This window comes from Oncorhynchus nerka, linkage group LG2, assembly GCF_034236695.1.
Source record: "Oncorhynchus nerka isolate Pitt River linkage group LG2, Oner_Uvic_2.0, whole genome shotgun sequence".
Taxonomy (NCBI): domain Eukaryota; kingdom Metazoa; phylum Chordata; class Actinopteri; order Salmoniformes; family Salmonidae; genus Oncorhynchus; species Oncorhynchus nerka.
The window spans coordinates 57905290-57931729 of NC_088397.1; the positions used below are offsets into that span (position 1 = coordinate 57905290).

Here is a 26440-nt window from a genome sequence, read left to right on the forward strand (position 1 = left end):
ACTCTCAATCTCTTTCTATTTATCCCTCTTTCTCTTTCTCTGCTTTCTACTGCCCTGTGTGATTCAGTCATTACTTGTCCCAGGGAAAAGTCCCAGTAGGTATCATGGACGTCGCGGCAGTGCCATAGGGATAGGAACAATAGAAGAGGTTCATGTATAATTCTCACTTCTAATTCGCTGTTTCTCTGCTGTTTTCTTTGCTTATTTGTCTGGTTATCTGTCTCTTTGCATAACTCAATTACTGTTGCTTTCTGCCTCAACCAATATTTTTAGTTTCATTTATGAAGCAATCATTTTCAACATCTCAAGTGTGTGGGGTAAAACCACTAATAAAGCTATAATTTAGGTAATAAAGTGTTTATGAAGAATATCCATCGCAAAAATGGAAAGGTTTGTGAGAATACTTACTGGTTTATTACCTTACAATTCCTCTCTTTCACTCATGATGAAGTGATGGACTATCTCAAATTGTCTTTCACCAACATGCTGCTGTCACTTCATTTTAGTCCCCCCATAACGTTTATCATGTGTTGTAGATAGCAAGTATCATATACTGAAGGCATTTGAGTCATTGTGCAGACTCTCAATGACATTTAACAAATGCCTTTCACTCATATTTGAATGGAATTCACGTTTTCACTGGCTGTAAAACAGGCCAAGTAATATCTTAGACAGTGTACTACAGCCTCCATGTTTTACTATAAGTCATGCTAGAGGAATATAGGACTGTGGCTGACTAACCTATCCACTACTCCCCAGTCTCTGATCATTCCTGGGAAGAGCCCCACCAGGAAGAAGTCTGGGCCTTTTGGCACCCGACGGAGCAGTGCCATCGGGATCGAGAACATCCAGGAGGTGCAGGAGAGGAGGTGAGAGGAGGGCTACCTGGAGATAAAAGAGGACAATGGGAGTGTCAGAGAAAATGGATAGAAAGAGGTGGAGAAATTAAACATATCAGAAGTGTGGGCCAATACCACAAGTCACTATAAATTGCTGTCAGTTGTTACGTGGTTGCATTTTACAGAAGTGTCTCAGTTGCGTTAGCATTAGTGGCTAACGGTAGATTAGAGGTAGGGATAGGTTAGGGTTGGGTTCATGTTAGGGTAGGGTTAGCTAACAAGTAGTTGCAAAATGCTATGGTTGTGTTTAGCTACATTTTATAATTAGCTAAGATGCTAAAGTTGTCCCTGAGAGGATTCAAACATGCAACGTTTAGGTTGCAAAACATTCGCATTTTACGCCTACCTATCTTCCTCAACAACCTCCTTACTTTTGTTTCTGTCTAAAGTACCTCCCACAACATCAGATTGCCTAGTGGTTTTTTTTGCCAATGGTATGACGGGTTCAAACTAGTGGTTTTGTCCTGCGAATTGGCACGGTTTTATGCTTCAAGAGATGGGAGACAACGGGTAAAGAGAGAGATGAGGCATTCAAAGATACAGGGCTGCCAACTTTTGAATAAATCTTGGAGTGAGGTTTGTTATGTGAATTTCATTGCCCCCTGGCCCTTTAAGGGGGACTGGGGAAATTGTTCTGTTTTAAAGCTAATTTCCTACAAATCGATGTATTTTAACAAGGCTTAGGTTTATGACCAGAGTGAAAAATAACAAAATAAAAACCACAGGTCAGGTGTATTCAGGATGCTTTGAACATTAAATGAACACTCAAAATTCGACAACTTTGTTACTTTGAGATTTTGGGGGGATCAATTTTAAAGTATGCTAATATTTTTTTGGGGGGGGATATTTTTTAGGTGGTTTGACACTTCATTCAGATAGTAATGAAATGAAATAGGGAGACAGGCAAATGCTAGAAACAGTGGGAAGGTTGGATTGGTCCCTGTTCTCAGCTAGAAAGTTATATGCAACATGTGCCAGGGAGTGTTACCACTACACCAAGACTCTGCACAGCAATTGTGTTATATTAATGGTTGATGGCAGAAGGTAACCAAATCATAGATTACAATGTCTGTCACGTTCATGTGGAGAGACAGACCAAGGCGCAGCGTGATTGGAGTTCCACATCTTTATTTATTTTGAGTGAAACTTAAAACAAACCAAGAAACAAACAATGACTGTGCAGTACTGAGGTGACATGAATCTGCCCCTACACCCTAACCAAATTATTAATACATGTTTCTCCCCAAATAGAATCAAATATACACTTTTGGGATCACAACCTGTTTGACAAAGTTATTTTCACAGTTACGAATCAGGTCACCCTAACTTCCCTGCTAAAACATAACGTAGGTCTGCGTGGATTACATCGATTTTAGTACATGCTGTCAAAAGGCTGCATTCTGCAATAGAGTTATGGACGGGAGTAACAGCAACCTAATTTTGTTCACAACATTTTACATAAAACAGTGCTACCATGCTACTCTTTTTACAGGTCAAATATCTTGAAATAATATAATTTATTTGTATTTAGCCTGTTTTAGGTTAAAATAAGACAAATATAAAATCAGCGGAGAACGTCCTCTCTCCATTCAGCGGCACCCTAATCTGAAAGGCATATCTGTAAAACATGCATCCAATCCCCTTGATCTCTCACATAACTAGACCAATCATGTGCTTTAATGTGCCGCTTTTCAGAGTGCTGTGAATCGCAGGAGCAGATGGTTTGATTTCAAAACGATTTTGAGCACAGTTGAAAAGTAAACGCGCTAATGGACTAATTAGAAGAATAAAAGCAGTAGTTTTCAATAAGTGACATATAAGGTGTGTCGTGAGAGCGTGAGGGTCAAGTGCGTGTGTCTCACGGCCAATGTGTGAGAGTTGGCAGCTCTGAAGATATGTGAGGTCACTGGAGAGACATGTTGGTGTTTGACTCTTCCAATCAACAAACCGATAGGCTTTAGCATCCTGATCTCAATTCAAGGGGCTTTATTGGCATGGGAAACATATGTTAACATTGCCTTAGCAAGTGAAGTAGATAATAAACAAAAGTGGAATAAACAATTAAAATGAACAGTAAACATTAGACTCACAGACATTCCAAAAGAATAAAGACATGTCAAGTGTCGTAGTATGTATATACACTGCTCAAAAAAATAAAGGGAACACTTAAACAACACAATGTAACTCCAAGTCAATCACACTTCTGTGAAATCAAACTGTCCACTTAGGAAGCAACACTGATTGACAATACATTTCACATGCTGTTGTGCAAATGGAATAGACAACAGGTGGAAAGTATAGGCAATTAGCAAGACACCCCCAATAAAGGAGTGGTTCTGCAGGTGGTGACCAGACCACTTCTCAGTTCCTATGCTTCCTGGCTGATGTTTTGGTCACTTTTGAATGCTGGCGGTGCTTTCACTCTAGTGGTAGCATGAGACGGAGTCTACAACCCACACAAGTGGCTCAGGGAGTGCAGCTCATCCAGGATGGCACATCAATGCGAGCTGTGGCAAGAAGGTTTGCTGTGTCTGTCAACGTAGTGTCCAGAGCATGGAGGCGCTACCAGGAGACAGGCCAGTACATCAGGAGAGGTGGAGGAGGCCGTAGGAGGGCAACAACCCAGCAGCAGGACCGCTATCTCCGCCTTTGTGCAAGGAGGAGCAGGAGGAGCACTGCCAGAGCCCTGCAAAATGACCTCCAGCAGGCCACAAATGTGCATGTGTCTGCTCAAATGGTCAGAAACAGACTCCAAAGAACACCAAGATTGGCAAATTCGCCACTGGCGCCCTGTGCTCTTCACAGATGAAAGCAGGTTCACACTGAGCACATGTGACAGACGTGACAGTCTGGAGACGCCGTGGAGAACGTTCTGCTGCCTGCAACATCCTCCAGCATGACCGGTTTGGCGGTGGGTCAGTCATGGTGTGGGGTGGCATTTCTTTGGGGGGCCGCACAGCCCTCCATGTGCTCGCCAGAGGTAGCCTGACTGCCATTAGGTACCGAGATGAGATCCTTAGACCCCTTGTGAGACCATATGCTGGTGCGGTTGGCCCTGGGTTCCTCCTAATGCAAGACAATGCTAGACCTCATGTGGCTGGAGTGTGTCAGCAGTTCCTGCAAGAGGAAGGCATTGATGCTATGGACTGGCCCACCCGTTCCCCAGACCTGAATCCAATTGAGCACATCGGGGACATCATGTCTCGCTCCCATCCACCAACGCCACGTTGCACCACAGACTGTCCAGGAGTTGGCGGATGCTTTAGTCCAGGTCTGGGAGGAGATCCCTCAGGAGACCATTCACCACCTCATCAGGAGCATGCCCAGGCGTTGTAGGGAGGTCATACAGGCACGTGGAGGCCACACACACTGCTGAGCCTCATTTTGACTTGTTTTAAGGACATTACATCAAAGTTGGATCAGCCTGTAGTGTGGTTTTCCACTTTAAATGTGAGTGTGACTCCAAATCCAGACCTCCATAGGTTGATAAATTTGATTTCCATTGATAATTTTTGTGTGATTTTGTTGTCAGCACATTCAACTATGTAAAGAAAAAAGTATTTAATAAGAATATTTCATTCATTCAGATCTAGGATGTGTTATTTTAGTGTTCCCTTTATTTTTTTGAGCAGTGTATATACACAGTGTTGTAACGATGTGCAAATGGTTCAAGTACAAATGGGGAAATAAATACACGTAAATATGGTTGTATTTACAATGGTGTTTGATCTTCACTGGTTGCCCTTTTCTTGTTGCAACATGTCACAAATCTTGCTGCTGTGACTGCACACTCTGATCTCTCTCTCCCTCAGTCGGGAAGTGTCCCCCAGCACACAGAGGACCCCAGACAGTGGACACATCTCCCAGGACCCCAAATCAGAGAACTCATCCAATCAGAGCTCACCAGAGATGCCCACCACAAGGACCAGGTGAATAGACAGCACTCAAAAGGGCTCAGTTGAACCCAGGCTGAAGAATGTGTGTGTGTGTGCACTGCAAAAAATAATTTATAATATTTCAAGATATTTTTCAAGATAATTTACCTTCATATGATGATTAAGGTCAAATATCTTGAACTAATATAATTTATTTGTATTTAGCCTGTTTTAGGTTAAAAAAATAAAGATTATATGACAATGACGATAGATAATTTAGCTTGATAAGAAACAACTAGAAAAGGGAAAAAAGTGAATTATCACTCAATATAAGATTTTTGGCTTGTTTAGTTTGTACTTTTTGCAATGTGTATTAGAGTGGTCATTTACATTTTAGTCATTTAAGCAGACTCTCTTATTCAGGAACAATTCGGGTTAAGTGCTTTGGTCAAGGGCACATCGACAGATTTTTTTTACCTTGTCGGCTCGTGGATTTAAACCAGCACTTTTCAGTTACTGGCCCAACGTGCTTAACCGGTAGACTACCTGTCACCCCAGAGTGACCCAGGTGTGTAGTTCCGCCATCTGTTGCAGGGCTCCATACATCCCTGAGGCCCAGGACCTGTCCCGCTCCTCATCCAATGCTAGCAGCTTTGCCAGTGTGGTGGAGGAACACGATAATGTGTGCATCGAGGAATACAACACTGGACTGGTAGGTGCCACTGTTTTCCCACCCACCCTCACTCACTAACATACAACACACCGTAACATAGAGGTTCATGTCTATATAATTGTGACACACACTCGAAAAAGATCCTGACTGACATTTGCTCTTGTGTTTTTGTTTGTTGCAGGAGAGTCTATGCTCTTCTGGAACACCACACAAGAAGGACTCATTTGGGTACGTCTCCTGGGTAGAGGATAGTATGAGCAATACTAGTGCAACCAGCCAGGTCAGCTCTCCAGGTGAGCTTTTTAATAGTGTTTTCAATACTGCCATAAGGCTTCAAAAGTTTAGTTTGTCATGAAGGCCCATCGTCTGCCCCTCCCTGACAGCACCTGCACTGACCCATCAGACTGAGGGGGGCAAGAGGGTAGAGCTCAAAAGGGCAGAGAGCCGAGACAAGACGGAGAGGTCACAGGATAAGTCATCATCGGTAAGATTGGTTATACTATTTTAATAATCAGATCCACTGTAACATCTACGCTCGTTCACTGTACTAGATGTGTACAATGGAATACAATCAAATACAGATTTCATTCTGCTAACATACAGCACAGGAGGTTGGTGGCACTTTAATTGGGTTTGTGGTAATGGCTGGAGTGGAAAAAGTGAAATGGTATCAAACCCAAACACATGGTTTGATGCCATTCCATTCAGTCCTTTCAGGCCATTATTATGAGCCGTCCTCCCCTCAGCAGCCTCCACTGACATACAGGTATATATTGGTGTTAATAAATGGGCTTATAAATGTATAAACTTACCCTTCATTGTTGTTCAGTAATTGTGGTCTTTGTTAACCTTGTCATTCTCTTTCTGTGTCTGTCTGTGTCCAGAATTGTTAGCCTCTCCCCATTGATCACTACATGGGTGTCCATTAGCAGGTACCTGGAGTTTTCCAAGTCACTAGATGTAACTAACCATGTGTTACCCATGTCAGTTTTTGGATTGGTTATGTGTGATGACCAGATAGGGTCTGACCCCAGTCTCTCTCTCCTCTCACAGCATTCCCATAAGAGGCACCCCCTGCAGGAGATGAAGCAAGCACACGTGTTTTCCACCACAGATGCAGAGGAGGATCAGAGCTAGTTGCTGGGACAGGCAGACCTGGTGTAATGCTGGTCTAGTCTGTACAGCCAGGTCCATGGACATGCACTTACAGCCCTCGCTCATTCCAACTCCATGTGGCTGACTCCCAGCATGCCTAGAGGGGTGAAGGAGAGGAGTGTCCCGCACCCCACCCAAAAGGAATGCCACTCACACAGCATCGCCTCTGGCTGTCGTCTGTTGGCTCGCTTAGCCTGCATCTGTTCATGTGGTTTCTCATTGTATACTCTCCCTTGTCTTCTCAATGGCATTGTTGATTGTTTTGAAGGTCGAAGCAGGGGTGGATCTTATGCATTCAATAGATTGGTTTTGCAGGAGATCCGTTGACCATGTGTGAGGTACAACAGGACATTCTGTTAGGCTAAGGAGGACTGCATGAGGAGGATATAAGGGTGTTGTCATGTTGCCATTGTGGGAAGAAATTACATTATTGCACCCATCAACCTCACATTCCACCATGATACTGTACATGTGTTACTCTTGGTGTCCTGGATCCTTTTTTGTCACATCAATCCTTGTGTTTCAATTATGAGTGTAATGGTGGGTGTTGACTAGAAACGTTTAGTAAATGTTACATGTTTTTAATAGAAGGTACTTTTGTCATCATGCTGCTGCTGGTTTCAATTTCACTACTTCCCCTGACAAACTGTACAATCACAGTTGATGTTGGAAAATCTTTTACTGACTCAACAATTATGCTCATCCTATTTCATGCCATTTAAGCTGAGCAAAAAACATGAAGTATTGAATTACTGGATAAGGTCCAGTGTCCAAACTAAATGACTCATCAATCTTCATCCCTGTTCCATACTGTAGATAATACCGCACAGACATTCCACCAAGGTGACCTAACCAAAGCAGACAGCCTCCAAAGTCAAGCTACTGTCCAGTGACTATAGTCTTCAGCTTTTCATTAAATCAAGCTTGTGGTTTGGAATAAAGTATGTGTTTGGATGTGTATACAACTGTGCATGGTGTAAATCTGCTTGCAACCCCCAGTCAACTGGTACCATGCTCGAAATAGGTGTTGTCCCTGGACTGTTCCTGTGATGTGTTACTCCAAACCAGTCAAATCAGTCAACTTCTCCAAATTCAGTGCACAATGCAGATATACAATCACTTTATCAGTTTCATATAGGTTTTGATTGAGAAAGATGGGGCTACATTGTGTAGATGTGGACACCGGCACTACGTTTTCAGATTGCTGATAGTTTGAAAATCGGACTTATTTCTAAAAAGAATTACACTGTGACAAGTCTTAATGTTGCCTTTTTGAAGATTGTGTTAAGCTGCTTTGTAGGAGGGTAACCCCCTTCATATAAGGAATCTATCCAACGGTGGACTTTGCCAACTGGAATCTATCACCAACTGGTTTGAATGTAAAACTAAACAGATGTCTATGAATTTGTACATATCTGCTCTCTATGAATGGAACCTGGGTCTCGTGAAACATCTAGACATTTTCCCTCTGATGTATGTGATGAAAATAACTGATATGAAGGCATGGTTTTCATTACTTTTTATTTCAATAAAATGAAGAGCCAATGTGGAATTTAGTTGTGCTTTCTCTGTTGTGACATTAGTACATTCGGTTTTCATACAAACTTTTTGAAATCTTTCAGTTGAATCTTAAGGATCCCTGTCTAAGTAACACTACACCAAAATACAGTTATTCTAGCATTTAATCATAAAAACACCATTCTGAAGATTACGATGAAACAAAATACTATTCATTGGAAAGTCATTGGAAAGATGATAAAGTTTCATCATGTTAACAGAGCCTTTGGAGTCAGTGTGTATTGCAAACAAACTCAAAATATATTTTAAAAAAACTTTATCAAAGGTCTCACTGGTCTTTGTAAAATGCTTGAATAACAGTAGTTGGATTACACCCTCCGGTGGCTCCAGATTATATTTGCACATTTCTCTGTGGTCCTGTTGTTCTGTTTGTACATGCAAGACATTTGGATTGAGCCCCCAGCCAATTCAAACAACAGATCTAATTTGCAATGTGCTTGATTCAGGTGATTGTATTGCTCTTCTCGTTGACAGTCCGCTTAAGCCCTTGTTCAAGTTCCAAAGTCTTGTTTGTAAATATTGCTTTTCCCCCTTTTGTAAATTAAGCCAAATATGTTTAATAAAGACAAAGGTGTAATACCATTGGAGGACTACTGTGGTTGATTGAAGGCAACTGCTGCTGGTGATTGTTACTGCTGTTTATTTCAAGCATGATTCCCTCTTTCTAACTACAACCGTTCCTTCCCCCCAAATCCTTCACATCTCCAGGTTCCACCACTTGAAGGAGAACGGTTCCCTGCGGACGTTGGAGCCACAGTGAACCTCTCCCAGCAGTTTGTGGTAGGAGGCAAAGTCATCAATGTATGTGCAGCTGAGTCCCAGGCCCCCCATGAGGGAGGTCATCTCTGCCTCCAGGGCACAGCGGCCATCCACCTTGGGCCCAAATGGCTTAGGGATGCCCAGGTTCTTTCCCAACACAATCATGTTTACCTGGAGGTAGAGACATATGCCTCATTTAGGAACTGCCTCTTGGCTAGTAGATGACTTGAACATACTCCTTAATCACATGTAGAAAATCATCAAAAGAACTACAAAGCTGATTTGGCAGCATTTTTGAGAGGTTTGCCATTCTGTAAGAATAATAGGTCCCAAAAAATTAAGTAAGAAGTACTTTGGGTCTGGGTTAGGGGTCAGCATGAGGTGTTCTAGTGTAGAACCAATGTATTCTCACCATGTCTGGGTAGTAGGCCACCGCCCTGTTCTCCATCACATGGAAAAGGATGGGCAGGTCAATGATGTCATCGTCGTCTAGACCCAGCTCCCTCTTCAGGACATCCCTGTTCCAGTCTATACAGCTCTGTAGGGTGGCAGCATTATTATACCAAGCCATGCAAAGCTCTGCTTGCTTCTGAGTAACTAGTCATTCTGGCCTCACCTGGACATAGTTGTTTTCTGCCTTGAGTTTCTCATCACTCAAAATCTCATCTACTGTAATCTCTTCTGCTCCAAGACCTGTGGGATCGAAAAGCTCAAGTTGGTGTTGATGAGTGACAAATACAATTATTAATACAGTGAAACACACACAGACACGCTGAAATGAGCCCCCTAACACAGTGGTTCCCAAACTTTTTATAGTCCCATACCCCTTCAAACATTCAACCTCCAGCTGTGTACCCCATCTAGCACCAGGGTCAGTGCACTCTCAAATATTGTTTTTTGACATCATTGTAAGCCTGCCACACACACTACACGATACATTTATTAAACATAAGAATGAGTGCGTTTGTCACAACCCGGCTTGTGGGAAGTGACAAAGAGCTCTTATAGGAACAGGGCACAAATAATAATATAATAATCAATCATTTTGCTCTTTTTTTAGACATCTTATTTATAAAACCTTATTTGTTCATCGAAAAATGTGAATAACTCACCAAAGGTTAATGAGATGGGTGTGCTTGAAAGGATACATATTATCTGCAATGTTGGGTTGTATTGGAGAGTCTCAGACTTCAATCATTATCCACACACAGTCTGTGCCTGTATTTAGTTTTAATGCTAGTGAGGGCCGAGAATCTACTCTCCCATAGGTAGGTGGCTGCAAAGGGCATCAGTGTCTTAACAGCACGATTTGCCAAGGCAGAATACTCTGAGCGCAGCCCAATCCAGAAATATGTCAGTAGCTTCTGATTAAATAACATTTTCAGAGAACCGCTTGTTGCAATTTTGTTGAGACTTTCTTGTTCAGATATCGGTAATTGGACTGGAGGCAGGGCATGAAAGGGATAACGAATCCAGTTGTTAGTGTCATCCGTTTTGGGAAAGTACCTGAGTAATTGTGCACCCAACTCACTCAGGTGCTTCGCTAGATCACATTTGAAATTGTCCGTAAGCCTGAGTTCATTTGCACACAAAATATCATACAGCGATGGAAAGACTTGTGTGTTGTCCTTGTTAATGCAGACAGAAGAGCTCCAACTTCTTAATCAGTACCTCAATTTTGTCCTGCACATTGAATACAGATGCGGAGAGTCCCTGTAATCCTAGATTCAGATCAGGTTTGCCTGTCCTAGCCACTCGGTAGCTCACCATATAAGACGCTTCTGGCTCCTTCTTATTAATGGTATCTGTTGCTTTTATACATGTCTTACTACACGAAAGTCATCTTAATTCTTGCTCAAAAAACTCCTGTTGCTTATTTTTCAAATTGGCATGTTATGTTTCTAAATGTCTGCGCAAGAGTGAAGGTTTGTGAGATAGTACTTTTGCACATATAACACACTGTGGCTGAGGAAAGGCACTACTCCCAATATAAGTGAACCCCAAATCAATGTAGTGATCATCATATTTGCGCCTCTTCGTTGGTCCAACGTCCCGGTCTGTTGTTTGGTGCTTTCCTGGGTAAGGGGGCAGTAGCTCTTCGGCTACATCAGATTCACAACTGTTAGTGTCCATGCTAGCTGGGCTAACAACAAATGTTGAATTACTGATGATAGCATTGGATGTGCTCGTGGAAGCAGAGCAACTTGTGTCGTCGACAGATGCTTGTAGTAGCAGTACTGCTCGTAGTAGCAGTACTGCTCGTAATAGCAGTACTACCAGTAGAGCTGGTATGTGTCTCTATGGACACAGCCTTACTTTTTTTAACCATTTATCAATTTTTGAGCAAACGGAATGAGCAGCAGCTACGTTTGGCTACATACAGACCGTTAGTGGAATTCCCGCAAGAGAGTAACAGTTAATGTGATTGGATGTTAATTATTTGACTAGGCTACCTGTATTTGACATTGTGGTGTTATTTCTCTGAACACTAGATGGTTTAATTTTATTTTTGGCAGTGAAATGAGGCTACTCAAGCGAGAAAAAAACCTCACCCAAATGTTTAGCCCTGTTGGAAAATCTAAATGGACTGTTTGAAAATGTCGGCGTACCCCCGACGGCATTGCGCGTACGTACCCCAGTTTGGGAATACCTGCCCTAACGGAAGGCCTACCATCAAACATTTTGGCTTGTCCATGCCCGCCATTCTGTAAGCCCCTGAATAGTTTGTAGCTTGCATCGGGGCTGGCGAGCAGAAGCCGGAATCCCTGCAAAGAAAAGGGAGACAAAGACAACATTGGCAGTGCCCTTCCTTTGACAGCCTGAGAGCTGTACACTATCACATAACCACAGGGCAGCCAAAGTCTGTGTCATGTCCAAGTGCAAATAGATGGGATGAACAACTCTGGTGCTCAAAGGATCTCACTAATGTCTACTCTAGATTACAGAGCAATGTCATTTTACTAGAATTTACTAGAGTGAAAAAAAAATGTTTTCCTTGAGAATATTTGTACCTTTTTGTCCGGAGCTGGGACGAAGGTCATGAATTCATCCACATGCCCAACCAGGAGCCAATCAGAGAACAACGCAATGGGCTCCTGGACTTTCTGGGCCCACAGGAAGTCTTGCACTACTTTAGTCATGTTGCGGCCCTTAGTAGCCCTGAAAAGTCAAACAGCCTTATCACCACTGGCCACAGACTTATTTGAATGTTCCACATACTCACCATTACAATGAAATCCATTATTAATTCATCTTAGGTCCTAAGAAACATAAGTAATAAAATATAGTTTCAAAAGAATAGAACGGCAAATTTAGAGTTTAATTATGTTATACTGGTCTGTGTAGCCTATATACTACATGGCTACGCCATGCATGAAATCAATATTTATTTTGTTAATTAAAACAGACAAGACACTCTTAGCCTACCCTAATCACAGTCATCACACATAGGCTATTGTATAGTAAGCTAAGAATATAATGAAATACAACACAATAAAATACAAATAACATTTTTCCCACACAACTTGCTTCAAGGCAACATGTGGAACTGCTGTCATAAAAAAAATAAAACATATATTTTGAAACAGAGCCCAAGGCAAGCCAGTGCTTTTTAAGCCATGCTTCATCTGTCCTACCCTCATTCCACTTTGTTAGAGAGCAGGCGTAGGGTCTTACATTGAAAGTAGGCCATCTTCATATGATACTGATAGAAAATAATAGCAATCTCGTTTTTCAAAAGCATGAGAGCCTCAGGATCCTATTTTCACGACATCTGCGGTACTGAAATAGTTGACCACATGCAAGTAGGCTTTTGCTTCAAATGTAGGCCTATTATAACAATTGGATTACTTTGAGAGTTTCAGTAACCAACAATTTGATGTCTTCAATTGCATTAGCGTATTTTATCCCAGAATTTTCATGATTTAGGCATATTTATTCCCACAGTAATTCTTTATGAATCCATCCAGTGGTGGTTAAGAAAACAAGACATGTGGTGTGCATAGCTATGCATAGAGATGGGTGAAGTGACATGCCTTAGTACATTTCAAGCTAAGACATAGGCAGAACTTTACCACAATCATGGCTAGGTCATTTGGCGGAAATAAAAGTAGAGGCTTTGTCACCGGCAATACCTTTCACATATAAATAAAAGTAGAGGCTTTGTCACCGGCAATACCTTTCACATATAAATAAAAGTAGAGGCTTTGTCACCGGCAATACCTTTCACATATAAATAAAAGTAGAGGCTTTGTCACCAGCAATACCTTTCATATATAAATAAAAGTAGAGGCTTTGTCACCGGCAATACCTTTCATATATAAATAAAAGTAGAGGCTTTGTCACCGGCAATACCTTTCATATATAAATAAAAGTAGAGGCTTTGTCACCGGCAATACCTTTCACATATAAATAAAAGTAGAGGCTTTGTCACCGGCAATACCTTTCAAATAAAAGTAGAGGCTTTGTCACCAGCAATACCTTTCACATATAAATAAAAGTAGAGGCTTTGTCACCAGCAATACCTTTCATATATAAATAAAAGTAGAGGCTTTGTCACCGGCAATACCTTTCATATATAAATAAAAGTAGAGGCTTTGTCACCGGCAATACCTTTCATATATAAATAAAAGTATGCAAAAAGTTGGTAGGGTGCTAAAGTTGGTGGGAAAATGTCTTGGTTTGAAAAGTGTATTATGTTACACTCACGTAGGGAAGGCCACTCCAATGATGATCCTACCCAGAGGGTAGTTCTTTCCATTTACAGTGACTGGAGGGCTAACCTCCAGGTTACCAAACGAGTCCAGGCTGCTCACTTCTTTGCCATATGCTGTCCTAGTCACATATCCAAAGTCTTGGCCCTGAGGGCACCAGGTAGAGAGCGGTTAAGACACAGGTCCACCACACCGCTCACATTTCAGAGATAAGAACATTTTAACTCTAGGTGTTGTGAATGCCTTTTCTTACCAGTAGCACATCATAAGGGAAGTCCTGTAGTTCTCCGTCTCGGGGGGAGTCCAGAACAACAGGGAAACGTTGGTGAGGAGAATCAATGTAGCCAAACTCAATCTCATCCTGAGAGAGAAACCTCCATTACATTTCTATACATTTTTTTAGAGCAGTTAGAAACAAGACACTGGTCTTTGTTCTGATGTCTTTCATTTAAAGAAGAGGGTATCTAGAATTTAAATTGACAATGGTTAGCAGACATATGGAAGAAAATGTTGTTTTGATTGAAAACAGGTTGGAATTGTAAAGTGTTCAAATGACAAAGATGTCAAGCACAAAACGGCTTGAAAGATTACAAGCTGAATCACACGGCTTACAGTACCTGCATCCAACGGTCTCCTCTGTTCATATCCTCAGGGCAAATCTTCAGTTTGCACCCACTTTTCTCCACCAGCCTCCTCATTCTCTTTAAGAACTTGTCATTATCAGTTGTGCTGGGTTACCAATGCACAAAAACACTTGTCTCAGTACGTTTACAGCTGGCATCATTATTTCCATCAACATCAATGCCATCATTATACATTTCTTCATCATCATCATTGCCTCTCACCTGCAAACAAAAACCTCTACAGGGTCGAGTGTGTTGGGTGTCATGATCCAGGGAGCCACTCGGAACACCACCCTGTCTGTAAAGATGGGCGTCTCAGGAAAGCCCTGGCAAAAGGAAAAAAACAAGAGAGTCCAGGATAGAGATATATAACCTTGGAAGTTTTAAACTAGAAAATGACATTTATTGAAGTAAATGTGGTGTGCTTGCTCGTCAAAGTATTTATGGTTGTGAAATGGTAGTAATAGTGGTAGTGATGGCAGTAGTAATAGGCTGTGTTAGTTATTGACCTATTTTGGGGTGGTTTGTAAGTGTGGAATTAATATAGTAGGTTATAGTGGGCTAATATAGTTGGCTAGGGTAAGTACTATATCATCACACACCAAGTGTTTTTAAGCTCTCAAAATATTTTAGTTTGAATATTCTGAGAGTTTTGTGGCAGTGATTTCAGTTTAGAATATTGAAGCCTGCATTCCGCCATTTAAATTAATGGGGTTACAACAAGCATTTTAGTTTATGAAGTAGGAATGGTAGCAAAAAGCTGTGTTGAAGAAATCTAAGTTCAGTCAGTCTACCCATGCTAACATTGGGGTTGTGTTTGTAGCTTTAACGGTTAAAGAGCAGAGGCGAATCCAAATACTTCCTATTCAAGCCTATGGAGCTTATAAGTACATATAAAATGGTTATAGTTCAAAAGCATAAATGGTGTCAAAAGCTGTATACAAGCACACTATTCCAGATCGGTCTGCACCTTTTAAAGTTTGAATGGTGTTCCTAGGTTAAACGGTAAAGACTAGTTATGACCTGAATTATGTCCATTAGATAAGAAGTATGAACAGTTTCTAATGTTGTGCTTTGCTTTCAGCAAGCACACCTAACAAACAAACAATAAAAGTGTTAAATTACACCGTACCTGAGAGCTCGGCTCCAGCATGCTGAGGTTGATGCTGATTAGGCCCTCAAAGTCTTTGTCAGGGAACCTCAGGCCTTCAACGTAAAAGTTCATCTCAGCGTTTCCCCAGAGGCAAGGTACCTCCTTGGACAGATCCTCACCTCCCACCACTAGTGGGTAGTCCTTCACAAAGCTCTTGTAAAACAGGTTTTCTGCTGCAGTAAAATAATGTTTTAAATGTAAATAATAGGGCTGGCATAAAGCTGCAATATGTAACACTTTGTATGAACTGACAAAATTAACATAGAAATGTGAGTTAAAGATCTGTCATTCTCATTAAAAGCAAGTCTAATAAGCGGTAGATCAGGTCTATGTGCGCTATTTCTATGCTTCACGTTTTAAAGTTTAGTTTTTGCATCTTTTTCTTTCAGTTTTGTACACCAGCTTCAAACAGCTGAAACAACAATATTTTTGGTTATGGAAAATATATTTCCCAGTTGTTTAGATGGTACAAGGATTCTCTACACTATACTTACTTGTTTTGCCACATAAACTGAAATTAACTATTAGAATATTAGCAACCAGGATATGGCATAGTGATCTTTATGCTATCAAGTTAATCACAGGGCGGCATGTAGCCTAGCGGTTAGAGAGGCGAAGCAGCAACCCGTAAGTTTGAATCCTGGGTCTGACAGGGATGTGAGCTGGCAACCAGAGGGTTGCTGGTATCAAAACCTAGATACTGTTGAGCCTTTGAGCAAGGCACTTAACCTCCCACAACACCTGCTACACAGGCACCCAGTGTGGTGCCAACATGTATGTGTCTCTTTCAGAGACAGAGGGATCAACAAAGAAAAATAGGTTGGACCTGAACTCGATCGCAAATTCAGAATTTGCTCCAATTAATCTGTAATTTAAAAATGTTTATACAAAAAACATTGCAAGAATATTGACATCTTGATTTTGTCTTAATTGTCTTAAGTAACGTTTAGCAAATTGGGGTAAAATGATAAAGCACACTTTCTTTAACCTCTAACCTCCGATTAATATAATATTCAGCCATAAAACTGTAATTGTACATCACGTGTCCAACTCATTCCACAGAGGGCCGAGTGTCTGCGTGTTTTCGTTCCTGCCTTGTACTTGAATTATGAATTAAGGTCACTAATTAGTTAGGAACTCCCCTCACCTGGTTGTCTAGTTCTTAATTTTAAGGAAAAAAATAAAAGCAGCCAAAACAGGCCCTCCATGGAATGTTTTGACACTCCTGTTGTACATGCATGGACAGCCACACACACCACATACAAGATCTTAACAGACTGGACTCATTACATAATTTATTTGACTCACTCAGGGTTTGGTGCATGCCTGCTGTGGACCTGGTCCTGAAGACCCTCACACACTCTGCATCACCCTGGGAGATGTGCATGGTCAGCTTGTAGCCTTCTGGGAGCTTGGCAGGGCCACTGGTCCGCAGCACCATGGGGGACATATCTTTAAGATCTGACATATCGAAATATTGGAATTATTGCACATCAATTGTCAACCCATCAACCACACAAGACACAGGGATCCATCTAATCAAACAAGACACTCCTAGCTCAGGAATGTTGTATTTAGCCAACACAAACATAACTGCTGCTCCTCTCTAATGAATCCACACAAGAGACCTGCAGCCTTTAAATGTTTATTTATTGCAATGCCTGCAACACTGTCAGCAAGGCTGTCAGCTCAGTAGACCAGGATGACTTGGATGTTGTTATACCTGAGACTCTGGTGACCTCAGCATGCTCACTGTCCAGGCTCTTCTGAGAGGTGTGTTCTGAGTCACAGTTGACCAGTAGGATGGCACCATGGCCATTAGGCCCCCACATCCAGGATCCCTGAAGAGAGATGAACAATCTCATTCAGGGACAAACAAACACTTCCGTGTCAACTTAGCTTTTCCCAATTTGTTTGCATGAGGTTAGATTACATTTACAGCTGAATGGAAAAGTACAACGTTTTAATATCCTATGAATACATTGACAATCTTCCAGGATTATAGCATGAACACTAGTCTTCTGACATGCCTATTCATGTTAGAGCGTCTCCTGTGTCCTGCTGTGTTAGGAGACAGAGATAGTGACATCTGTGCTGAAAGCGACCAGCCTGGACAAACCCTGCAGATATAACTAACCTTGTTGGGGTTGTTCCTCTCCACCTGGCCATCTCGATCAGCATCAACATCCAGGGAGATCTCTGTAAAATAGACAGGGCCTCTGTGCCATTGAAGCTCATAAGCTGCTTTGGGTCTAGAATAGACCAATGAAATATACCTTAAAGGGGCCATCTGCAGTTCAAACAAGGCCACTGGTAAAAAGTTGAGGGATGGGGCTAAAGAAATGTAACCACTAGAGAAATGTAACCACAAATTCATAGAGATGACCATCCATTATATAAAATTATAGTTTTAACCATGTTTCGAGACCATACAGTGTTCATTTACATAGCTTACAAACACTGGAGCAAAACCAAGCTTATATTTTGGGTTCTGATGTAGTACGATAGTAGACCTTACGCTAATGAGGTTATATTCTTCAAGAATCGATGGATATACCGTATATCATTATTTTAAAAGATTTTCTCTAACACGAAAATGTACACCCGACAGATTTACAGTACAAAAGGTATGGTATTAACGGGGTCAGAGTCGTTTATATGTGTTTGCTCTCCGGTCATCAGCATGACATGACATACCAAAAGCAGTGAGGTGAACGACAGCTTTCCCCAACACCTCCGTCTTCTTTCCATAATACATGACCGATAGCTGCAACAAAGGAGAACATTTACGAAGTCACAGGTAAAGTAATAACATCTCTAGACCAAAGCAGTGGTTGTGTTTTGATGGGGGTCTTCAATGTTATATTCCTATCCAGATATGTACAGTACATTACTTCAGTGGAGAATCTGGACACCCGGCCCATTTTGGAATTGGCACTGGCTTAACATAACCCTGGAGTCCCTTATCACCCTCTGAACCTTTCACCTATTACTACCTGTCAGGGCAAGGAGATTGAGGTTGTAACCTCATATAAATATCTTGGAATTTTAATTGATGACGGCCTCTTTTAAATTGCATATTCAACATCTTACAAAAAAATTTAAGCTGAAATTGGGATTTTATTTTAGGAATAAGGCCTGTTTTTCTTTTGAAGCCAGAAGGAGGCTAGTATCAGCTACATTTATGCCTTTACTAGACTATGGGGATATTTTATATATGAATGCTTCCACTCAGTGTTTGAGATCAGTTGACACTCTCTACCATGGCACTTTGAGATTTATTTTAAACTGCAAAACCCTTACGCACCACTGCACTTTGTATACCAGGGTTGGCTTGCCTTCTCTAGTCACTCGTAGGCTCAGTCACTGGTATACTTTTATTTACAAAGCCATTTTGGGTTTACTACCTTTTTATTTGTGCATTTTTATTGTTCAGAAATGTGGTGGGTACTCTCTTCGTTCGCTGGACTTTATCCTGCTAACTGTTCCAAATGTCTGAACTGAATTTGGTAAAAGGGCTTTTATGTACTCTGTGCCATCGTCTTGGAACACCTTACAAAATACTTTTAAACTGGAAGAACTTGTCCCGATTGGTGTTTTTAAATCACTGATGAAGGATTTTGAGGCTGATTCCCTAACCTGTCAATGTTTTTAATTTTCTGTTTTATACTCGTGAATTCAATAGTTTTTACTAGATTACTTGTAGTTTCATGTTGTCTGTCTAATTTTTTTTAAATGACTTGGTGCTGCCTATCTTGGCCAGCGCGCTCTTGAAAAAGAGATTTAAATCTCAATGAGCCCTTCCTGGTTAAATAAAGGTTAAATAAAAAATCAATAGGACTTTCACTGTGGTGTACCACTTCACTTTCCAACGTTTGACATTTCTCTGGTATCAGGTTGAGACAGGGCCATATTGGCATTATTTCCATGTGGTTTGCACGCCACTCTTGAGGAGCTGTGGATACTTGTCTTAATTAAATACTTCCCTGCAGCATGTTCAGTCACAAGAGGGAATAGTCAACTCTGGATTATTTTAATATGATTTCACATACTGACGTCTCAGGGTAGTTTGGCTGTGCCTGTGGCCTACTTTACCTTGCTATCATTTTCCACTTCGCTAGCAGTGTCCATGGTGAGAAGAAGCACTGTATTCCCATTGAAAGGGGTGGGGATTGGTCCACTCTTCGCTGGGGGTGGGGTAATCCTGTACTGCACGTTGGGGCTGCATTTCACAGAGAAGTACGTGGAGCTGGGAGGGGCACTCCTAGGGGAAAAACAAATACACGTGACAGTTACACGTCACATCCTGATGCTTTGCTTGCACAAATCTATAGCAATAACAGAGACAACACTATTTATTTATTTTTATTTCACCTTTATTTAACCAGGTAGGCCAGTTGAGAACAAGTTCTCATTTACAACTGCGACCTGGCCAAGATAGAGCAAAGCAGTGCGACAAAAACAACAGTTACACACAAACAAATGTACAGTCAACAACACAAAAGAAAAGGAATATAAGAGAACAAGTGCAGTGGACCACCAGCAGTGAGTACAGTTCATAATCTCCTATTTCCAGAGGCAACGGATGGTAGTGCTAGTTCTACAGTCATCGTAGAGGTATGATGTCGTCTACATCCCTCTAAAATGAGTAACATACCAAAGGGGGAGAAATACTGGACTGTCAACCTACACTAGTATAATTTCACAAGAATACTGGCAATAAGGATGTACTTACAGTATATATATCTATGTATCAAACTACATCACAAGGTGTTTATACTAAGTATACACCTGTTTATAAACATTAAGCTTGGGCTGTAAAACCTAATACCCGAAGTCCAGGGCTCCAGGCTGGACCAGGGAGTTGGTCCATGCTAGAGGTCGACCGATTAATCGGAATGGCCGATTAGTTAGGGCCGATTTCAAGTTTTCATAACAATCGGAAATCTGTATTTTTGGACACCGATTTGCCCGTTTAATTTCTTCTTTTTTTTTTCACCTTTATTTAATCTTTATTTAACTAGGCAAGTCAGTTAAGAACACATTCTTATTTTCAATGGCGGCCTAGGAACGGTGGGTTAACTGCCTCGTTCAGGGGCAGAACGACAGATTTTCTCATTGTCAGCTCGGGGGATCCAATCTTGCAAATTTACAGTTAACTCGTCCAACGCTCTAACCACCTGCCTTTCATTGCACTCCACGAGGAGACTGCCTGTTACGCGAATGCAGTAAGCCAAGGTAAGATGCTAGCTAGCATTAAACTTATCTTATAAAAAACAATCAATCAATCAATCATAATCACTAGTTAACTACACATGGTTGATGATTTAACTAGTTTATCTAGCGTGTCCTGCGTTGCATATAATCTGACTGAGAATACAAGCATACAAGTATCTGACTGAACGGTGGTAGGCAGCAGCAGGCTCGTAAGCGTTCATTCAAACAGCACTTTCGTGCATTTTGCCAGCCGCTCTTCGTTGTGCGTCAAGCATTGCGCTGTTTATGACTTCAAGCCTATCAACTCCCGAGATTAGGCTGGTGTAACCGATGTGAAATGGCTAGCTAGTTAGCGGGGTGCACGCTAATAGCATTTCAAATGTTACTCGCTCTGAGACTTGGAGTGGTTGTTCCCCTTGCTCTGCATGGGTAACACTGCTTCGAGGGTGGGTGTTGTCATTGTGTTCCTGGTTCGAGCCCAGGGAGGAGCGAGGAGAGGGACGGAAGCTATACTATTGCACTGGCAATACTAAAGTGCCTATAAGAACATCCAATAGTCAAGGTTAATGAAATACAAGTGGTATAGAGGGAAATAGTCCTATAATAACTATAACCTAAAACATCTTACCTGGGAATATTGAAGACTCATGTTAAAAGGAACCACCTACTTTCATATGTTCTCATGTTCTGAGCAAGGAACTTAAACGTTAGCTTTCTTACATGGCACATATTGCACTTTTACTTTCTTCTCCAACACTTTTTTTTGCAATATTTATTAAACCAAATTGAACATGTTTCATTATGTATTTGAGGCTAAACTGATTTTATTGATGTATTATATTAAGTTAAAATAATTGTTCATTCAGTATTGTTGTAATTGTCATTATTACAAATACATGTAAAAAAAATAATAATAATAATTGAAAAAAAAAAAAAAAACGGCCAATTAATCGTGTCGGCTTTTTTTGTCCTCCAATCGGTTTCGACGTTGAAAACTTTTCTTCTTTTTTAAAAAATCGAATAGAAATGTCCCTTGAGAGGAAGCATTTCGTTTTTACACACACCATTGTTATGAAACCATCTGTATCTGCTGTGTAATAATATCTTGTGGAGTCTCCGATATACTAACCACAGCCTCAGAGGCACGACAGTTCCACAATATTGTAGCGACCTTAACTCAACACCTAGCAAGCTCATCAACAGGTTCTTACCTCTTGGTGTAACGGTTAACGTGTTGGCTTGATAGTCGCTGGACCTAGGTTCAAATCCCAGTTGGAATTCCCTACGAATGGTGGTTTGTGTTGGGCTTAACACTCTTTTCTATTCTGTTAACGTCAAAATCATAGGCCATAATTGTTCATAACACGTCTAATTCAGTTGCACTGTATCTTTGCCCTTGATTGGCAAGACTGGTGTCATATGAATTGGCAGCTTGTAAGAATAACAAAAGAGTCTGTTGACTAGCAGAAAGACATCACTAATGCAGACTCCCTCTTAAGAACATGTGGTCCGACTCCTCCGGTGAATACAAATGCCATCCACAAACAGTACTTTCAGTGCAATAGAGGGAATGATCCAACTATTTATGCAGTTGGAATATCCCAAATATATGACAACAAAATCAGTTGATCATGTCGCCTAATTAGTCATTTGAAAACACATCATCATCATTTGATATAACTTCTCAGGCTAATGAAATGTAAATAATGGCACCACCACTTTACATGAGATTAATTGTCTATAGTAACTATTCCAATCTTGTGTGCCATCTTAATTTTACTCATAGCTGAATAATAAAACAAATGGGATACATTTTTCCACAAACAATAACAGAGATGATTGTATATTAGCCTCAAATCAACCATTTTTACCAACGCATGACATTAGTAAATATTTTTAATCCAATTCAAATGAATTAATAAATAAAACACGACAAGCCATATTTGAGCACATGGGCAGTTCGGTGCAAGACGACCGTTAGAGCCGATGACGTGTTAGACCCAAAGACGTGCTTCTACGCATGAGTATAACTAGCCAAAGTCACCATGACATTACCTATAAATGTGATCAGGGATTTCTATTGGAGAAGCAGTTTTAACCCACATTCATACTGTACTGTCTTTGATTGTATCTTAAAGCTACAATACGTAACTTTTTGGGTGTCCCGAACAAATGCACATAGAAATATGAGCTATAGATCTGTCATTCTCATTGAAAGCAAGTCTAAGAACTCGTAGAGCTTGCTCACGAGCTTCAAAAACAGCTGAAAATAAAATATTTTTGGTTATGGAAAATATATTTCACAGCTGTTTAGATGGTACAATGATTCTCTACACTACCCATATGGGAAAGTAATATGGCAATATATGTATATTACTTATACTGTATGTTTTATATTGGCATATATTGTGGAAACATATGCCCATATATGCTTATATACTGTATGTATTGTGGCAGACGGCAGTGAGAGGAGAGGAGAGTGGTTATTGAGGGGAGATATTTTGCAGCCCGCTAGCTCCACCCCCTGAGCCTTATATGGACTTCCTGCCCCAACAGGCAAGGATGTCGTTCGTTAAGCCAGGGAGTGCTTGGGGATAAAGGAGGAATCAGCCTGAACAAAGTGCTATATGAAGGGAGGGAGTAGAGAGAACAATATCTGTGGGATTACCTGTTGTGACCTGGACTGTCTGACTATTTGGGCTGCAATCTGAGGCTGGTAACTAATGAACTTATCCTCTGCAGCAGAGTTAACTCTGTCTTTCCTGTGGCGATCCTCATGCGAGCCAGTTTCATCAGTGCTTGATGGGTTTTTGTGACTGCTCTTGAAGAAACTTTCAAAGTTATTGACATATTCTGTATTGACTGACCTTCATGTCTTTAAAGTAATGGACTCATTTATTTGCTTATTTGAGCTGTTCTTGCCATAATATGGACTTGGTATTTTGCCATAATATGGACTTGGTATTTTACCAAATAGGCCTATCTTCTGTGTAATACCTTGTCACAACTGATTGGCTCAAATGCATTATGGAAAGAAATTCCACAATTTAACTTTGAACAAGGCACACCTGTTAATTTAAATGCATTCCAGGTTGATGCTGGTTGAGAGAATGCCAAGAGTGTGCAAAGCTGTGAAGGCAAAGGGTGGCTACTTTGAAGAATCTCAATATGTTTTGATATAACACCTCGGTTACTACATGAGTCCACGTGTTTTCTATTCTACAATGTAGAAAATAGTACAAATAAAGAAACCCTTAAATGAGGTTAACTTGACTGGTACTTTTTTTTTGTATGGGAGTGTAAGATGTGTGTTAAAATACACCACATTTAAAATATTTCACGTTTATATGGTTTATAATTAAATCACATGGCCACATTACTTTTCCGTATGGGTATACTTGCTTGTCACAATTTCAATGTCTGAACCAAAACCATTTTAGCAACGAGGAAATGGCGGCACGATCTGTATAGTGCACCTTTTAATTGCATCGTAGCATAGCCAGTTAGCCTACAATTTCGTTAACGAAATACGGCAATAAGGATTTATGCCGCGTTCATGTGATAGTCGGAACAAGGAAACCGGGGACAAACTGGGCTACTGTTAATTCAAAGGTAATCAAATTGTCACATGCGCCGAATACAACTGGTGTAGACTATACTGTGAAATACTTGCTTACCAGCCCTTAATAATAGGGCTACCCAGCTACTACCGCCTGAAGAGACAATTCTGGGTCGGGTAGCATGAACACATACCTGTTCAGGTTCACTTTCAACACTGTGCCGACGACGTAAAGAGCCCTCAAAGTTTTCTCAGTGTCGAGGCGAAATGTCCGTTGGTACATCTGGTCTACTGGTTTGTTGGTGGCTATTCTATTAAAGTGCTGGAAGAGATTAGGGTGCCCGGTCAAAGAAACTTGCTCCTGTGAAACATTCATGGTGATAGGCTACGTTGCAGTGAATCCGAATTATGGAATGAGACATGGCGGTGTAGTGTATACAGGTCTAAGGATTGGCCCTATTGTTGAGGGGGTGTTTTCCTGCATGTAATTTGAGGCAGATGAGGCTGCAATTACCCAGCAAACCGAACGTATGCCAATTTGCATGAATCTTCTAGAGTATGATGGTGTACGCAACAATTGGATGTGCATTCCACCACCACCTGTGCGGGTGGATAATAAGGATCCCAAAAATAAAATTAATGTGGCTAAAATTGCATTTGTCACATGTGCCGAATACAACAGGTGTAGATCTTAACCAACAATGCAGTTTGTCTTTTTTTTTATTTCACCTTTATTTAGCCAGGTAGGCAAGTTGAGAACAAGTTCTCATTTACACATGCGACCTGGCCAAGATTAAACAAAGCAGTGTGTGACAGAGTTAAACATGGAATGGAAAAAACAAAAAATACAGTCAAAACAATAGAAAAAAAGAAGTCTATATACAGTGTGTGCAAATGAGGTGAGATAAGGGAGGTAAAGGCAATAAATAGGCCATAGTGGCAAAATGATTACAATTTAGCAATTAAGCACTGGTGTGATAGATGTGCAGAAGGTGAATGTGCAAGTAGAGATACTGGGGTGCAAAGGAGCAACAAACAAAAAAAAATGTATGGGGATGAGGTAGTTGGATGGGCTGTGTACTGGTGCAGTGATCTGTGAGCTTAAAGTTAGTGAGGGAGATATGTCTCCAGCTTCAGTGATTTTTCTTTGCAATTCATTCCTGTAATTGGCAAGCAGAGAACTGGAAGGGAAAGCGGCCAAAGGAGAAACTGGCTTTGGGGGTGACCAGTGAAATATGACTGCTGGAGCGGGTGCTATGGGTGGGTGCTGCTTTCCTTTAATTTCTTAAGGTATCTATAGACTCTATTCCTTTTAATCGGGCTGTTAAGACATTTTATGTTGAATGTGACATATTTTAGTGGATTAAGCAGGTTGGGTTTCAAATATGTAACCGAATGGAAATATCTCATATGTAAATAGTCAGGAAATGTTTCAACTTTGGTTTTAACACAGAAGTGACCTATGTGTCTCTTTAGGAAGGAAACGACAAAAAGAAAAAAAATCCCACCCGCCCGATTGTCAGACTAAAACAACAATCCCAACAATCAAACATGAATACACTTGTAGAGATACATTGGTGCTCGCTTTCCATCTTGCTCTGACTAGCTAAACCTTGGTGTAAACTAAAACCTGCGAGCTCTCTAAGTTGAAAACAAAAGTTGTGAATAGACATTTAAGGCTGAATATTTACTGCCCACGGTAAGTGCTGCTTAAATCTCTTTTCAGAAGAGAAACATAAATGGCGGGGAAAGCAGTCATATCTGGGAAAAAGCTGACCCTCTTGCCATCGATGGTTATGTCCCCTTTGGCTCTTGCGAGTTGCAGTATCTTCTCTCTGTCTTGGAAACGGAGGAACCCGATCAGGACGGCCCGTGGGGGCTCATCTGGCCGGGGGTTTCGGCACTGATGTTCTGTGGGCGCATTCGATTTCCAGCGGCTTAGTGAAGTTGATTATGCCTAGGACATCAGGGATCCATTGAGTGAAGAAACGGACCAGGTCACAGCCCTCGCTGTCCTCTTTCAATCCAACCACACGGATATTACTACGTCTGCTCTGGTTCTCCAGCTGGTCTACCTTGTTTTGAGGTAGGCATTGTCCTTCTGCAGTTGTATCAGAACCTGGTCATGTCGAGCGATGGTATCTTCAACTGTGCTAATGCGCAACTCAGTCGTTCTCAAAAGGAGATCATTCATGGAGGATTTTTGGGTCGTCAATGGAAGAATGGAGTTCAGCCGA

The 26440-nt window shown here is 41.1% G+C and overlaps 1 protein-coding gene and 1 pseudogene across 2 annotated transcripts; one reads left to right on the forward strand and one right to left on the reverse strand.

Moving 5' to 3' along the window:
* The window catches only part of LOC115138499 (rap1 GTPase-activating protein 1-like), an 83950-nt pseudogene extending 75188 nt beyond the window's left edge, over window positions 1-8762 (forward strand).
* On the reverse strand, window positions 8107-24668 carry LOC115138487 (protein-arginine deiminase type-2-like). Of its 2 annotated transcripts, none has more exons than XM_029675383.2 (16): window positions 24398-24668; window positions 19523-19691; window positions 18125-18194; window positions 17565-17626; window positions 17151-17268; window positions 16736-16888; window positions 15407-15597; window positions 14497-14600; window positions 14269-14380; window positions 13905-14012; window positions 13647-13798; window positions 11951-12098; window positions 11611-11704; window positions 9556-9632; window positions 9352-9477; window positions 8107-9110 (listed from the first exon to the last, which is right to left on the reverse strand). In XM_029675383.2, the coding sequence occupies exons 1-16, from the start codon at window positions 24577-24579 to the stop codon at window positions 8877-8879; spliced, it is 2100 nt and encodes a 699-aa protein (XP_029531243.1). In that variant the 5' UTR covers window positions 24580-24668; the 3' UTR covers window positions 8107-8876. The 2 variants fall into 2 exon arrangements, with proteins under 2 accessions (XP_029531243.1, XP_029531233.1); XM_029675373.2 differs by having other exon boundaries at window positions 15407-15600.
* Between the last annotated feature and the right edge of the window lie 1772 nt (window positions 24669-26440).

Bases quoted from the DNA above. Each gene is read 5' to 3' on its own strand.
- LOC115138487 (XM_029675373.2), bottom strand. From the start codon at position 24,579: ATGAATGTTTCACAGGAGCAAGTTTCTTTGACCGGGCACCCTAATCTC. The intron at 14,381-14,496 runs GTGAGAGGCAAT...TTGGTAACCCAG, and splicing joins GTAGAGGTTTTTGTTTGCAG to CACAACTGATAATGACAAGT. The intron at 13,799-13,904 runs GTAAGAAAAGGC...TGGTGCCCTCAG, and splicing joins TCCCTTATGATGTGCTACTG to GGCCAAGACTTTGGATATGT.